General features: G+C 46.1%; 1 protein-coding gene across 1 annotated transcript in view; it reads right to left on the bottom strand.

The window, feature by feature from the left end:
* LOC139549623 (cell adhesion molecule-related/down-regulated by oncogenes-like) overlaps positions 1–17774 on the bottom strand; it is a 79886-nt gene that overhangs the window by 59456 nt on the left and 2656 nt on the right. The window contains exons 3-6 of the mRNA XM_071360299.1: positions 16805–16948; positions 15691–15993; positions 15257–15526; positions 382–701 (exon numbers count right to left, since the gene is read on the bottom strand). Coding sequence (XP_071216400.1) covers positions 382–701; positions 15257–15526; positions 15691–15993; positions 16805–16948 — 1037 coding nt within the window. The remainder of the gene's footprint in view (positions 1–381; positions 702–15256; positions 15527–15690; positions 15994–16804; positions 16949–17774) is intronic.

The following is a 17774-nucleotide window of genomic DNA, read 5'->3' as shown; positions in this document are numbered from 1 at the left end:
TCCACTCTACTCTACTACACTCTACTACACTCAGCTCTACTCCACTCTATTCTACTCCACTCTACTACACTCTACAATGCTCTACTCTACTCCACTCTACTCTACTCCACTCTACTCTACTCCACTCTACTCTACTACACTCTACTACACTCCGCTCTACTCCACTCTATTCTACTCCACTCTACTACACTCTACAATGCTCTACTCTGCTACACTCTACTCTACTACACTCTACTTTACTCTACTACACTCTTCTTCACTCTTCTTCTCTACTACACTAACATTCAGGTGCTTTATCCCTACCTAGGGCCTGGAGTTTTTCCTGGTCAGGGTACAATGACATGGTAAGTAAAACTCCTGTTCTTCCCTCTCTGGACTCACCTTGCGATACTTGACAAAGTATGCGTTGATTGGATGTCCCCGGTCACGTCCCGCCCTCCACTCCAGGTCATAGACATCAGGTTTGTGAGTCTGAGGAGGGCTAGTAATGATTGGTGCTTCAGGAGTGGGCCGGTCGCTGCTCCTCTCTGTTGGTTGGCCTATGGTGTCCCATAGCCCATCCCCTTCTCCTAGCCCCTCCCCTAGCCCTTCCTCCTCGGGTGGGAGGAGCTCATCTCCCTCGTCGCTCTGGATTGGGTGGACGGAGGGGGGTGGAGCGTCGATCAGAATATCAGTGGTGGAACCGGGCTGAGGTTCTTCTTCTAGAGATAGAAAGAGAAGCTTCAGATTAAACCAGACCTATATCCAAGTATAACCTATATCCAAGTATAACCTATATCCAAGTATAACATCCAAGATTGAAACTTTGATCACAAGTCATATTGTGATGTTTTTAATACATTTTCTTGCTATGTATTCAGATGCAGATAAAATGAATGGTCTTTCTGGGGCCGGTTGGTATGAAATGAGTCAGTCTGCTGCAGAGACCAACAGGAACAGAGTCAGTCTGCTGCAGAGACCAACAGGAACAGAGTCAGTCTGCTGCAGAGACCAACAGGAACAGAGTCAGTCTGCTGCAGAGACCAACAGGAACAGAGTCAGTCTGCTGCAGAGACCAACAGGAACAGAGTCAGTCTGCTGCAGAGACCAACAGGAACAGAGTCAGTCTGCTGCAGAGACCAACAGGAACAGAGTCAGTCTGCTGCAGAGACCAAACAGGAACAGAGTCAGTCTGCTGCAGAGACCAACAGGAACAGAGTCAGTCTGCTGCAGAGACCAACAGGAACAGAGTCAGTCTGCTGCAGAGACCAACAGGAACAGAGTCAGTCTGCTGCAGAGACCAACAGGAACAGAGTCAGTCTGCTGCAGAGACCAACAGGAACAGAGTCAGTCTGCTGCAGAGACCAACAGGAACAGAGTCAGTCTGCTGCAGAGACCAACAGGAACAGAGTCAGTCTGCTGCAGAGACCAACAGGAACAGAGTCAGTCTGCTGCAGAGACCAACAGGAACAGAGTCAGTCTGCTGCAGAGACCAACAGGAACAGAGTCAGTCTGCTGCAGAGACCAACAGGAACAGAGTCAGTCTGCTGCAGAGACCAACAGGAACAGAGTCAGTCTGCTGCAGAGACCAACAGGAACAGAGTCAGTCTGCTGCAGAGACCAACAGGAACAGAGTCAGTCTGCTGCAGAGACCAACAGGAACAGAGTCAGTCTGCTGCAGAGACCAACAGGAACAGAGTCAGTCTGCTGCAGAGACCAACAGGAACAGAGTCAGTCTGCTGCAGAGACCAACAGGAACAGAGTCAGTCTGCTGCAGAGACCAACAGGAACAGAGTCAGTCTGCTGCAGAGACCAACAGGAACAGAGTCAGTCTGCTGCAGAGACCAACAGGAACAAAGTCAGTCTGCTGCAGAGACCAACAGGAACAGAGTCAGTCTGCTGCAGAGACCAACAGGAACAGAGTCAGTCTGCTGCAGAGACCAACAGGAACAGAGTCAGTCTGCTGCAGAGACCAACAAGAACAGAGTCAGTCTGCTGCAGAGACCCAACAGGAACAGAGTCAGTCTGCTGCAGAGACCCAACAGGAACAGAGTCAGTCTGCTGCAGAGACCCAACAGGAACAGAGTCAGTCTGCTGCAGAGACCAACAGGAACAGAGTCAGTCTGCTGCAGAGACCAACAGGAACAGAGTCAGTCTGCTGCAGAGACCAACAGGAACAGAGTCAGTCTGCTGCAGAGACCAACAGGAACAGAGTCAGTCTGCTGCAGAGACCAACAGGAACAGAGTCAGTCTGCTGCAGAGACCAACAGGAACAGAGTCAGTCTGCTGCAGAGACCAACAGGAACAGAGTCAGTCTGCTGCAGAGACCAACAGGAACAGAGTCAGTCTGCTGCAGAGACCAACAGGAACAGAGTCAGTCTGCTGCAGAGACCAACAGGAACAGAGTCAGTCTGCTGCAGAGACCAACAGGAACAGAGTCAGTCTGCTGCAGAGACCAACAGGAACAGAGTCAGTCTGCTGCAGAGACCAACAGGAACAGAGTCAGTCTGCTGCAGAGACCAACAGGAACAGAGTCAGTCTGCTGCAGAGACCAACAGGAACAGAGTCAGTCTGCTGCAGAGACCAACAGGAACAAAGTCAGTCTGCTGCAGAGACCAACAGGAACAGAGTCAGTCTGCTGCAGAGACCAACAGGAACAGAGTCAGTCTGCTGCAGAGACCAACAGGAACAGAGTCAGTCTGCTGCAGAGACCAACAAGAACAGAGTCAGTCTGCTGCAGAGACCCAACAGGAACAGAGTCAGTCTGCTGCAGAGACCCAACAGGAACAGAGTCAGTCTGCTGCAGAGACCCAACAGGAACAGAGTCAGTCTGCTGCAGAGACCAACAGGAACAGAGTCAGTCTGCTGCAGAGACCAACAGGAACAGAGTCAGTCTGCTGCAGAGACCCAACAGGAACAGAGTCAGTCTGCTGCAGAGACCAACAGGCACAGAGTCAGTCTGCTGCAGAGACCCAACAGGAACAGAGGAGGGACTATGTCTCCGCCGTGGACCACAGGCCAGCAGGAAAGCAGGCCAGCAGGAAAGCAGGCCAGCAGGAAAGCAGGCCAGCAGGAAAGCAGGCCAGCAGGAAAGCAGACCAGCAGGAAAGCAGGCCAGCAGGAAAGCAGGCCAGCAGGAAAGCAGGCCAGCAGGAAAGCAGGCCAGCAGGAAAGCAGGCCAGCCGGCAGGGAACAAGCCTTTTCAATCTACATAAAATAACAAGAAACTCCTGGATTCTCACAGCACTACATAATAATGTTAGTTTTTTCCATTATAAACCGGTCCAGAGAGCTGTAAATGGGGACGTCAGGGAGGCTGGGAGGAGGTTTGGCAGGAGACACAGAATATTACACTACATTACAGTATATTACAGTATATCACAGAATATTACACTACATTACAGTATATTACAGTATATCACAGAATATTACACTACATTACAGTATATTACAGTATATCACAGAATATTACACTACATTACAGTATATTACACTATATCACAGAATATTACACTATATTACACCACATTACAGTATATTACAGTATATCACAGAATATTACACTATATTACACCACATTACAGTATATTACAGTATATCACAGAATATTACACTATATTACACTATATTACACCACATTACAGTATTTTATAATATATCACAGAATATTACAGTATATTGCACTATATTACAGTATATTACAGTATATTACACTATATTACACTACATTACAGTATATCACAGAATATTACACTATATTACACTATATACAGTATTTTACAGAATACTACAGTATATTACAGTATATCACAGAATATTACACTACATTACAGTATATTACAGTATATCACAGAATATTACACTACATTACAGTATATTACAGTATATCACAGAATATTACACCACATTACAGTATATTACAGTATATCACAGAATATTACACTATATTACACCACATTACAGTATATTACAGTATATCACAGAATATTACAGTATATTACACTATATTACACCACATTACAGTATTTTATAATATAGCACAGCATATTACAGTATATTGCACTATATTACAGTATATTACAGAATATTACACTATAGTACACTACATTACAGTATATCACATAATATTACAGTATATTACAGTATATTAAAGAATACTACAGTATATTACAATATATTACAGTATATTACAGAATACTACAGTATATTAAAGTATTTTGCAGTATATTACAGAATATTACATTATATTACAGTATATTGCAGTATATTACAGAATACTACAGTATACTACAATATATTACAGTAAGTTGGGTGAATTTTGGCCCATTCCTCCTGACAGAGCTGGTGTAACTGAGTCAGGTTTGTGGGCCTCCTTGCTCACACACGCTTTTTCAATTCCGCCCACACATTTTCTATAGGGTTGAGGTCAGGGCTTTGTAATGGCCACTCCAATACCTTGACTTTGTTGTCCTTAAGCCATTTTGCCACAACTTTGGAAGTATGCTTGGCGTCATTGTCTATTTGGAAAACCCATTTGCGACCAAGCTTTAACTTCCTGACTGATGTCTTGAGATGTTGCTTCAATATATCCACATAATTTTCCTCCCTCATGATACCATCTATTTTGTGAAGTGCACCAGTCCCTCCTGCAGCAAAGCACCCCCACAACATGATGCTGCCACCCCCGTGCTTCACGGTTGGGATGGTGTTCTTCGGCTTGCAAGCCTCCCCCTTTTTCCTCCAAACATAACGATGGTCATTATGGCCAAACAGTTCTATTTTTGTTTCATCAGACCAGAGAACATTTCTCCAAAAAGTCAGATCTTTGTCCCCATGTGCAGCTGCAAACCGTAGTCTGGCTTTTTTATGGTGGTTTTGGAGCAGTGGCTTCTTCCTTGCTGAGCGGCCTTTCAGGTTATGTCGATATAGGACTCGTTTTACTGTGGATATAGATACTTTTGTACTTGTTTCCTCCAGAATCTTCACAAAGTCCTTTGCTGTTGTTCTGGGATTGATTTGCACTTTTCGCACCAAAGTACGTTCATCTCTAGGAGACAGAACGCGTCTCCTTCCTGAGCGGTAGGACGGCTGCGTGGTCCCATGGTGTTTATACTTGTGTACTATTGTTTGTACAGATGAATGTGGTACCTTCAGGCGTTTGGAAATTGCTCCCAAGGATGAACCAGACTTGTGGAGGTATACCATTTTTTTTCTGAGGTCTTGGCTGATTTCTTTAGATTTTCGCATGATGTCAAGCAAAGAGGCACTGAGTTTGAAGTTCGGCCTTGAAATATATCCACAGGTACACCTCCAATTGACACAAATGATGTCAATTAGCCTATCAGAAGCTTCTAAAGCCATGACATCATCTTCTAGATTTTTTTTTGTCACGAATATCACCGATCGGGTGGCGCTCGGCGGTCTTCACCGGTCTACTAGCTGCCACCGATCCCTTTTCCCTTTTCGTTTGGTTTTGTCTAATTGTTTTCACAATCCTTGTTGGGGTTGTTGGGTTGGTGTTATTTAAGCTAGATTAGCCCGCTTGTGATTGTTAATTAAGAGGTGTTCTTTATTATTGTGGGTTTTCCGCTGTCCGGTGAGATACCAGTGTGTACTTAGGAGGTGTCACCTCTTGTACGTTTTCGGTTGGACATTAAAGCGTGTTTTTTCCCGTATCCTCCCTGCGCCTGACTCCACACCCATTCACTCTTTGAGCGTTACAATAATTACAAGTTAGCATTAACACTGGAGTGATAGATGTGCAGATGATGATGTGCTAGTAGAGATACTGGGGTGCAAAGGAGCAAAAAAACAAATAACAATATATGGGGATGAGGTAGTTGGGTGGGATATTTACAGATGGGCTATTTACAGATGCAGCGATCAGTAAACTGCTCTGACAGCTGATGCTTAAAGTTAGTGAGGGAGATATAAGTCTCCAGCTTCAGAGATTTTTGCAATTCGTTCCAGTCATTGGCAGCAGAGAACTGGTCGGAAAGGCGGCCAAAGGAAGAATTGGCTTTGGCGGTGACCAGTCAGATATACCTGCTGGAGCGCGTGCTACGGGTGGGTGCTGCCATGGTGACCATTGAGCTGAGATAAGGCGGGGCTTTACCTAGCAAAGACTTATAGATGACCTGGAGCCAGTGGGTTTGGCGACGAATATGTAGCGAGGGCCAGCAAACGAGAGCATACAGGTCGCAGTGGTGGGTAGTATATGGGGCTTTGGTGACAAAAGGGATGACACTGTGATAGACTGCATCCAATTTGCTGAGTAGAGTGTTGGAGGCTATTTTGTAAATTACATTGCCGAAGTCGAGGACCGAGATGGAGAGATCATTACCAGGCCCTGCAATGCCAAGAGCTGAGTAAAGAAAAGAGTCCCCTCATCCAGCTGGTCCTGGGGCTGAGTTCACTAACCTGTTCTACTAACACACTGAAGCCTCAGTCCCCTCATCCAGCTGGTCCTGGGGCTGAGTTCACTAACCTGTTCTACTAACACACTGAAACATCAGTCCCCTCATCCAGCTGGTCCTGGGGCTGAGTTCACAAACCTGTTCTACTAACACACTGAAGCCTCAGTCCCCTCATCCAGCTGGTCCTGGGGCTGAGTTCACTAACCTGTTCTACTAACACACTGAAGCCTCAGTCCCCTCATCCAGCTGGTCCTGGGGCTGAGTTCACTAACCTGTTCTACTAACACACTGAAGCCTCAGTCCCCTCATCCAGCTGGTCCTGGGGCTGAGTTCACTAACCTGTTCTACTAACACACTGAAGTCTCATTCCCCTCATCCAGCTGGTCCTGAGTTCACTAACCTGTTCTACTAACACACTGAAGCCTCAGTCCCCTCATCCAGCTGGTCCTGAGTTCACTAACCTGTTCTACTAACACACTGAAGCCTCAGTCCCCTCATCCAGCTGGTCCTGGGGCTGAGATCACTAACCTGTTCTACTAACACACTGAAGCCTCAGTCCCCTCATCCAGCTGGTCCTGGGGCTGAATTCACTAACATGTTCTACTAACACACTGAAGCCTCAGTCCCCTCATCCAGCTGGTCCTGGGGCTGAGTTCACATACCTGTTCTACTAAACACACTGAAGCCTCAGTCCCCTCATCCAGCTGGTCCTGGGGCTGAGTTCACTAACCTGTTCTACTAACACACTGAAGCCTCAGTCCCCTCATCCAGCTGGTCCTGGGGCTGAGTTCACAAACCTGTTCTACTAACACACTGAAGCCTCAGTCCCCTCATCCAGCTGGTCCTGGGGCTGAGTTCACACACCTGTTCTACTAACACACTGAAGCCTCAGTCCCCTCATCCAGCTGGTCCTGGGGCTGAGTTCACTAACCTGTCCTACTAACACACTGAAGCCTCAGTCCCCTCATCCAGCTGGTCCTGGGGCTGAGTTCACTAACCTGTTCTACTAACACACTGAAGCCTCAGTCCCCTCATCCAGCTGGTCCTGGGGCTGAGTTCACTAACCTGTTCTACTAACACACTGAAGGCTCGGTCCCCTCATCCAGCTGGTCCTGGGGCTGAGTTCACAAACCTGTTCTACTAACACACTGAAACCTCAGTCCCCTCATCCAGCTGGTCCTGGGGCTGAGTTCACTAACCTGTTCTACTAACACACTGAAACCTCAGTCCCCTCATCCAGCTGGTCCTGGGGCTGAGTTCACTAACCTGTTCTACTAACACACTGAAACCTCAGTCCCCTCATCCAGCTGGTCCTGGGGCTGAGTTCACTAACCTGTTCTACTAACACACTGAAGCCTCAGTCCCCTCATCCAGCTGGTCCTGGGGCTGAGTTCACTAACCTGTTCTACTAACACACTGAAGCCTCAGTCCCCTCATCCAGCTGGTCCTGGGGCTGAGTTCACTAACCTGTTCTACTAACACACTGAAGCCTCAGTCCCCTCATCCAGCTGGTCCTGGGGCTGAGTTCACTAACCTGTTCTACTAACACACTGAAGCCTCAGGACCAGAACATCCAATCAATCAGAACAAACCAAATTACAACACAGTCAAAACAAAACTACATTGCTTATTGGGAAACACAAGCACAAGCACAAAGCAAAATGCAGTGCTATCTGGCCCTAAATCGACAGTACACTGTGGGTAACTATTTGACCATGGTTACTGATCAAAACCTTAGAAAAACCTTGACAAAGTACAGGCTCAGTGAGCACAGCTCTGCCATTGAGAAGGGTAGACACAGGAAAACCTGGCTCCCTGTAGAGGAAAGGCTGTGCAACCACTGCACAACAGCAGAACCTGAGACAGAGCTGCATTTCCTGACAAAATGTAACAAATATAAAAAATTAGAGAGTGTCATTTCCCCAAATCAGAGAGGTCTTTGATAAGGGTTACAAAGACCTCTCTGATGAGAGTAGGGTACCCATCCTGTTGGGGGAGGACGCAGAGAGCTGTGGGTTGGCAGCGCACTACATTGCTGCCTGCCATAAGATGAGGGACAGAGTCTGACAGACCAACCAACCTGCACATGTCCTCTGTGCTTATTGTTATTGTTCAATATGTTGGTTATTTTGACCCTTGGTTACTGTTGTTACTGTTGTCCTGTTGACAATATTGATTATTATTATTATTAATTATGTTAATATTGTACCAAAGTAAGCTTTGGCATTATGTACATTGTTACGTCATGCTAATAAAGCGCATCGAATTCAATTGAGAGAGATGGAGACAGGGAGAGAGAGAGAGAGAGAGAGAGAGAGAGAGAGAGAGAGAGAGAGAGAGAGAGAGAGAGAGACAAAAGGATAGAAAGCGATAGAGAGCAAGAGAGACAGACAGAGAGAGAGAGCTGGAGAGAGAAGGGGAGAAAGGGAGAGAGAGCGAGAGAGAGAGAGAGAGAGAGAGAGTTAGGGAGGGAGGGAGAGAGTGAGTGTGTTTCTCTCTGTAGATGTAGTGTAGCTGGGGATGATTCTCCTGGTATTTTAATGGTTGCTGTGAGGAATGTGGGCAGCTGGCGCGGTCCCATATCCCAGGTTAGTGTTACCAGTTCCAAGCCTGTTGATTTAGTAAAGTGAACCCACTGCTGCCTGCCACACACACCCCAAAAACCTGGACCCTACCCTGCTCTGTTCCCAACCCTGCTCTGTTCCCTACCCTGCTCTGTTCCCTACCCTGCTCTGTTCCATACCCTGCTCTCTTCCCTAACCTACCCTGCTCTGACCCCTACCCTGCTCTGTCCCCTACCCTGCTCTGTTCCCTACCCTGCTCTGTTCCCTACCCTGCTCTGTCCCTACCCTGCTCTGGCCCTACCCTGCTCTGTTCCCTACCCTGCTCTGTACCCTCCCATGCTCTGTTCCCTACCCTGCTCTGGCCCATACCCTGCTCTGCCCCCTACCCTGCTCTGTTCCCTACCCTGCTCTGTCCCTACCCTGCTCTGTTCCCTACCCTGCTCTGTTCCCTACCCTGCTCTGTCCCCTACCCTGCTCTGTTCCCTAACCTACCCTGTTCTGTTCCCTAACCTACCCTGTTCTGTACCCTACCCTTCCCTACTCTGCAGAGACAGAGTTAGGGGCTAGGGGTATTAGGTCAAAGAGAGATTCTCCACAGCCTATATATCACAGTCACAGATCAGTCCATTAGCTATATATCACAGTCACAGATCAGTCCATTAGCTATATATCACAGTCACAGATCAGTCGATTAGCTATATACCACAGTCATAGATCAGTCCATTAGCTATATAGCAGTCACAGATCAGTCCATTAGCTATATATCACAGTCACAGATCAGTCCATTAGCTATATATCACAGTCACAGATCAGTCCATTAGCTATATACCATGTCACAGATCAGTCCATTAGCTATATATCACAGCCACAGATCACTCCATTAGCTATATATCACAGTCACAGATCAGTCCATTAGCTATATATCACAGTCACAGATCCGTCCAGTAGCTATATATCACAGTCACAGATCAGTCATTTAGCTATATATCACAGTCACAGATCAATCCATTAGCTATATATCACAGTCACAGATCAGTCCATTAGCTATATATCACAGTCACAGATCAGTCCATTAGCTATATATCACAGTCACAGATCAATCCATTAGCTATATATCACAGCCACAGAATAGTCCATTAGCTATATATCACAGTCACAGATCAGTCCATTAGCTATATACCACAGTCACAGATCAGTCCATTAGCTATATATCACAGTCACAGATCAATCCATTAGCTATATATCACAGTCACAGATCAGTCCATTAGCTATATATCACAGCCACAGATCAGTCCATTAGCTATATATCACAGTCACAGATCAATCCATTAGCTATATATCACAGCCACAGAATAGTCCATTAGCTATATATCACAGTCACAGATCAGTCCATTAGCTATATACCACAGTCACAGATCAGTCCATTAGCTATATATCACAGTCACAGATCAGTCCATTAGCTATATATCACAGTTAGATGTATTTATTTAATTTAATTTAACCCTTATTTTACCAGGTAAGTTGACTGACAACACATTCTCAATTACATGAACAACCTGGGGAATAGTTACAGGGGGGATGAATGAGCCAATTGGAAGCTGGGGAGGATACGGTATGAGGGCCAGATAACTGGAGTAGGTGGCCATGATGGTATGAGGGCCAGATAACTGGAGTAGGTGGCCATGATGGTATGAGGGCCAGATAACTGGAGTAGGTGGCCATGATGGTATGAGGGCCAGATAACTGGAGTAGGAGGCCATGATGGTATGAGGGCCAGATAACTGGAGTAGGAGGCCATGATGGTATGAGGGCCAGATACCTGGAGTAGGAGGCCATGATGGTATGAGGGCCAGATAACTGGAGTAGGTGGCCATGATGGTATGAGGGCCAGATACCTGGAGTAGGTGGCCATGATGGTATGAGGGCCAGATAACTGGAGTAGGAGGCCATGATGGTATGAGGGCCAGTTAACTGGAGTAGGTGGCCATGATGGTATGAGGGCCAGATAACTGGAGTAGGAGGCCTTGATGGTATGAGGGCCAGTTAACTGGAGTAGGTGGCCTTAATGGTATGAGGGCCAGTTAACTGGAGTAGGTGGCCATGATGGTATGAGGGCCAGATAACTGGAGTAGGTGGCCATGATGGTATGAGGGCCAGTTAACTGGAGTAGGAGGCCATGATGGTATGAGGGCCAGATAGCTGGAGTAGGAGGCCATGATGGTATGAGGGCCAGATAACTGGAGTAGGAGGCCATGATGGTATGAGGGCCATATACCTGGAGTAGGAGGCCATGATGGTATGAGGGCCAGATAACTGGAGTAGAAGGCCATGATGGTATGAGGGCCAGATAACTGGAGTAGGAGGCCATGATGGTATGAGGGCCAGATAACTGGAGTAGGTGGCCATGATGGTATGAGGGCCAGATAACTGGAGTAGGTGGCCATGATGGTATGAGGGCCAGATAACTGGAGTAGGAGGCCATGATGGTATGAGGGCCATATAACTGGAGTAGGTGGCCATGATGGTATGAGGGCCAGATAACTGGAGTAGGAGGCCATGATGGTATGAGGGCCAGATACCTGGAGTAGGAGGCCATGATGGTATGAGGGCCAGATAACTGGAGTAGGTGGCCATGATGGTATGAGGGCCAGATACCTGGAGTAGGTGGCCATGATGGTATGAGGGCCAGATAACTGGAGTAGGAGGCCATGATGGTATGAGGGCCAGTTAACTGGAGTAGGTGGCCATGATGGTATGAGGGCCAGATAACTGGAGTAGGAGGCCTTGATGGTATGAGGGCCAGTTAACTGGAGTAGGTGGCCTTAATGGTATGAGGGCCAGTTAACTGGAGTAGGTGGCCATGATGGTATGAGGGCCAGATAACTGGAGTAGGTGGCCATGATGGTATGAGGGCCAGTTAACTGGAGTAGGAGGCCATGATGGTATGAGGGCCAGATAGCTGGAGTAGGAGGCCATGATGGTATGAGGGCCAGATAACTGGAGTAGGAGGCCATGATGGTATGAGGGCCATATACCTGGAGTAGGAGGCCATGATGGTATGAGGGCCAGATAACTGGAGTAGAAGGCCATGATGGTATGAGGGCCAGATAACTGGAGTAGGAGGCCATGATGGTATGAGGGCCAGATAACTGGAGTAGGAGGCCATGATGGTATGAGGGCCAGATAACTGGAGTAGGAGGCCATGATGGTATGAGGGCCATATAACTGGAGTAGGAGGCCATGATGGTATGAGGGCCAGATAACTGGAGTAGGAGGCCATGATGGTATGAGGGCCATATAACTGGAGTAGGAGGCCATGATGGTATGAGGGCCAGTTAACTGGAGTAGGAGGCCATGATGGTATGAGGGCCAGATAACTGGAGTAGGAGGCCATGATGGTATGAGGGCCATATAACTGGAGTAGGAGGCCTTGATGGTATGAGGGCCAGATAACTGGAGTAGGTGGCCATGATGGTATGAGGGCCATATAACTGGAGTAGGTGGCCATGATAGTATGAGGGCCATATAACTGGAGTAGGAGGCCTTGATGGTATGAGGGCCATATAACTGGAGTAGGTGGCCATGATAGTATGAGGGCCATATAACTGGAGTAGGAGGCCTTGATGGTATGAGGGCCAGATAACTGGAGTAGGAGGCCATGATGGTATGAGGGCCAGATAACTGGAGTAGGAGGCCATGATGGTATGAGGGCCAGATAACTGGAGTAGGAGGCCTTGATGGTATGAGGGCCATATAACTGGAGTAGGAGGCCATGATGGTATGAGGGCCAGATAACTGGAGTAGGAGGCCTTGATGGTATGAGGGCCATATAACTGGAGTAGGAGGCCATGATGGTATGAGGGCCAGTTAACTGGAAGCTATTCTAGAAGATCCATTTCAGCAGAACACAATTTCACTTAGAGAAAGAGACTATGACTGGTTGTTTGGGATTGGATGTGGGATGGTGGGGAGGGAACTGGAACCTAGCAACACATATGTACATCAATCAATTAATAAATCAATCAATCAAATGTATTTATAAAGCCCTTTGACCGGAACATTTGAACAAACATAAACAGAACAGAGACACAAACACAACTGACAGTGTACTCCTTTAACGACAGCCGACAGTAAACACTTTATATATACAACAATATAATTTAGTGGAACAGGCAGCAGAGACGATCTGATAACAAACCTCTGGTGCCTGGTACCTGGTAACCCACGGAGCCAAAGAACTGCCATGACCGTGTCTTAAAACTCAGCTTATCTAACTCACATCTAGTTCTCACTGTAAACACACCAGTGGTGCAGCACATCACAGAAGAATGAATCTATCTTTCTGAACTCAGAGAAGGAGGAGGCAGGAGAGAACAGAACGAAGGGAGCTCTGGTCTCAGCTCAGACCACCATCACACTATCCCTCTGCTCTGGTCTGGTCTAGCCTTACTGATACTAACCTTACTGACACTAGCCTTACTGCTACTAGCCTTACTGCTATTAGCCTTACTGATACTAACCTTACTGACACTAGCCTTACTGACACTAGCCTTACTGCTATTAGCCTTACTGCTATTAGCCTTACTGATACTAGCCTTACTGATACTAACCTTACTGACACTAGCCTTACTGCTACTAGCCTTACTGCTATTAGCCTTACTGCTATTAGCCTTACTGATACTAGCCTTACTGATACTAGCCTTACTGCTATTAGCCTTACTGCTATTAGCCGTACTGATACTAGCCTTACTGCTATTAGCCTTACTGCTACTAGCCTTACTGCTATTAGCCTTACTGATACTAGCCTTACTGCTATTAGCCTTACTGCTACTAGCCTTACTGCTATTAGCCTTACTGATACTAACCTTACTGATACTAGCCTTACTGCTACTAGCCTTACTGCTACTAGCCTTACTGATACTAACCTTACTGCTACTAGCCTTACTGCTACTAGCCTTACTGCTATTAGCCTTACTGATACTAACCTTACTGCTATTAGCCTTACTGCTACTAGCCTTACTGCTACTAGCCTTACTGATACTAACCTACACACCTCATATCAGGGTGTGTAGCCCAAACTGTTGGGACGCTACAGACAGAAGTTGGCAGATCGGCTGTACCGACTTCAGACGAGTCCCAAGACGCTTGGGGTCGTTGAGATTTTCATGATGTCTAATGGTCTGACATCACAGCTCTAGCTCTGTCACGTTTCACCGCAGATGTGGACGTGTTACATAGGTGGATGTGGTGGATTTAGACGCATCCAATTAAAATAACAGATATCTCTCTAAAACAGATATCTCTCTAAAACAGATATCTCTCTAAAACAGATATCTCTAGTTTAAATTGACAGATTTTTATGGGGATTACGGTATTATGCTAATTAGATTTAGAGATCGACTCTAGGGGGTTAACCTAACCCTAAACCTAACCCTAACCCAAACCTTAACCCAAACCTTCACCCTAAACCTAACCCTAAACCTAACCCAAACCTTAACCTTAACCCAAACCTTCACCCTAAACCTAACCTTAACCCAAACCTAACCCTAAACCTAACCCAAACCTTAACCCAAACCTTCACCCTAAACCTAACCCTAAACCTAACCCTAAACCTAACCCAAACCTTAACCCTAACCTTAACCCAAACCTAACCCTAACCCTAACCCTAACCCTAAACCTAACCCTAAACGTAACCCTAACGCTAAACCTAAACCTAACCCTAAACCTAACCCTAACTTTAACCCAAACCTTAACCCTAAACCTAACCCGTAAGCCTAAAATAGCCTTTTTTCTTGTGGGGACTGGCTAAATGAATTTTCCTCGTTTTACTATCCTTGTGAGGACTTCTGGTCCCCAAAAGGATAAAACAACCAAACACACACGCTCAGAGTCCTCCAAGGCTACTCTTTCCATTCCTCCCTGAGATTATCCCTGGTGGCCGGCATTAAGGTAGCTCTCACGCAAAAACAGGAGGGGAGAGATGTGGGGAAGATGGAGAGGGGAGAGGGGAGAGGGGAGAGGGGAGAGGGGAGAGGGGAGAGATGTGGGGAAGATGGAGAGGGAGTAAGGGAGAGGGAGAGGGGAGAGGGGAGAGATGGAGAGGGGAGAGGGGGTAAGGGAGAGGGGAGAGATGTGGGGAAGATGGAGAGGGGAGAGGGGGAGGGGTAGTGGAGAGGGGAGAGGGGAGAAAGGGAGAGGTACTACTTCAACCTACTCCCTAAACCAGCAGGGAAAACAACACATTTTCTCATACAATCACTTCCTGATACGCCACTGCTTTAGGAGAGTACACTGTACCTGATTGGAGGGTGAGCCTGCCAGCTGACTGGGCTGAGCCAATCCCGTTATCCACCAGGCACTGGTACACACCCACGTCCTGTGATGTCACCCCTTTGATGCAGAGGGAGGAGGCTGTGATTTGGAGGCGGGGCGAGGGGGCGATGGGGGCAGAGTTGAAGAGCCAGGTGACATTGGGGGTGGGGTTTCCCTTGGCAACGCAGGTGAAGTGAGCGGCGTCTCCAGGTAAGACAGACTGGTCAGACAGATTCCTCAGGACAGATGCATCCTCTGGGGAAGAGAGGGGAGGAAGTCAGGACTCTCAACTAGTTAGATAAAAATCTACCATTAGAGTAATTAATCTAACCTTTCTTTAACCAGGAAGTGCCATTGAGGTCAGAAGAGCTGTTTCCCATGAGACACCTGACTACAGAAGTGACCTGTTAGTAACTCACCGAGCACATTCACAGTATAGTTGACGCTGAGTAGGTTCGTCCCTGTCTCCGTGGTAACAGAACACAGGTAGTTCCCTCCATCACTCCTCTTCAGGTTCAGGAGGATCAGGTTGTTGTGTCTCCTGCTGTTCCCTGCTGGCACGGCTGGCAGTGCCACCTCCTGCCCATTCTTCAGCCACTGGGCAGCGGGCGACGGACTGCCCGACACCACACACTCCAACACCAGCAAGCTGGAGTGTTTCACTGATAGAGTAGTAGGGGTGACGGGGTATACTATCCTCCACGGGGAGGGGTCGTCAGAGGCTGAGGAGAAACAGGAAGTGTTGTAAAAACTAGACATGAAGTGGTGAACGTCTTGTAATTACACTGTTATCTTCTCTTAGCTACATACAGTATGGCATCGCAATAAAGTACCGTCTGTATTGAATGTAGAGTTAATCAAGTAGAGATAATGAACTATTGATAATGAAGTATATATATTGAAGAAGCGATAATGAGGTAGGGATATTGACGTAGAGACAATGAAGAAGAGGTCATGAAGAATAGATAATGAAGCAGAGGTATTAAAGTAGAGATATTAAAGTAGAGATATTGAAGTATGGATATTAAAGTAGAGATATTAAAGTAGAGATATTAAAGTAGAGATATTGAAGTAGAGATATTAAAGTAGATATATTAATGTAGAGATATTAAGTAGATATATTAAAGTAGAGATATTAATGTAGAGATATTAAGTAGATATATTAAAGTAGAGATATTGAAGTAGAGATATTAAAGTAGAGATATTAAGTAGATATATTAAAGTAGAGATAATGAAGTAGAGATATTAAAGGAGAGATATTAAAGTAGAGATATTAAAGTAGAGATATTAAAGTAGAGATATTAAGTAGATATATTAAAGTAGAGATATTAAAGTAGAGATATTAAAGTAGAGATATTAAAGTAGAGATATTAAAGTAGAGATATTAATGTAGAGATATTAAAGTAGAGATATTAAAGTAGAGATATTAAAGTAGAGATATTAAAGTAGATATAATGAAGCAATAAAAAAAGAACAAGTGTTCCATTGAGAGAAGAGTCAGAAGTGTGGTAGTTAAAATACCACATGACTTACGTTTGACAGTCAGCTTGGTACCTTGAGCCTCTACTCTGGTCTCCATGGTTACAGGGTTGTACGCGCCACACTTATACATGCCCCCATGTTGGGGGGAAACAGAGAGGATCTGAAGGTTCCCAGATGGGAGGACTATATAGTCATCTGAAAACAGAGAGACAATCACAATCACAACTTTTTGATTCTACTTTATTGACTTTGAATCTTAAGATTCACTTGGTTTGGTATGTCATTGAGAACACAACAAATTGTTGGTTACAAAGTGTTGGTTACAGAGTGTTGGTTTCAGAGTGTTGGTTTCAGAGTGTTGGTTTCAGAGTGTTGGTTTCAGAGTGTTGGTTACAGAGTGTTGGTTACAGAGTGTTGGTTACAGAGTGTTGGTTACAGAGTGTTGGTTTCAGAGTGTTGGTTTCAGAGTGTTGGTTACAGAGTGTTGGTTACAGAGTGTTGGTTACAGAGTGTTGGTTTCAGAGTGTTGGTTTCAGAGTGTCGGTTTCAGAGTGTCGGTTACAGAGTGTCGGTTACAGAGTGTCGGTTACAGAGTGTCGGTTACAGAGTGTTGGTTACAGAGTGTTGGTTACAGAGTGTTGGTTTCAGAGTGTTGGTTACAGAGTGTTGATTACAGAGTGTTGGTTTCAGAGTGTTGGTTACAGAGTGTTGGTTACAGAGTGTTGGTTACAGAGTGTTGGTTTCAGAGTGTTGGTTACAGAGTGTTGGTTACAGAGTGTTGGTTACAGAGTGTTGGTTTCAGAGTGTTGGTTACAGAGTGTTGATTACAGAGTGTTGGTTTCAGAGTGTTGGTTTCAGAGTGTTGGTTACAGAGTGTTGGTTACAGAGTGTTGGTTTCAGAGTGTTGGTTACAGAGTGTTGATTACAGAGTGTTGGTTTCAGAGTGTTGGTTTCAGAGTGTTGGTTACAGAGTGTTGGTTACAGAGTGTTGGTTTCAGAGTGTTGGTTACAGAGTGTTGGT

The sequence above is a fragment of the Salvelinus alpinus genome, chromosome 22, assembly GCF_045679555.1.
Source record: "Salvelinus alpinus chromosome 22, SLU_Salpinus.1, whole genome shotgun sequence".
Lineage (NCBI taxonomy): Eukaryota > Metazoa > Chordata > Actinopteri > Salmoniformes > Salmonidae > Salvelinus > Salvelinus alpinus.
Note: the sequence above shows the minus strand (reverse complement) of the source record. Positions and strands in the feature narration are given on the sequence as shown.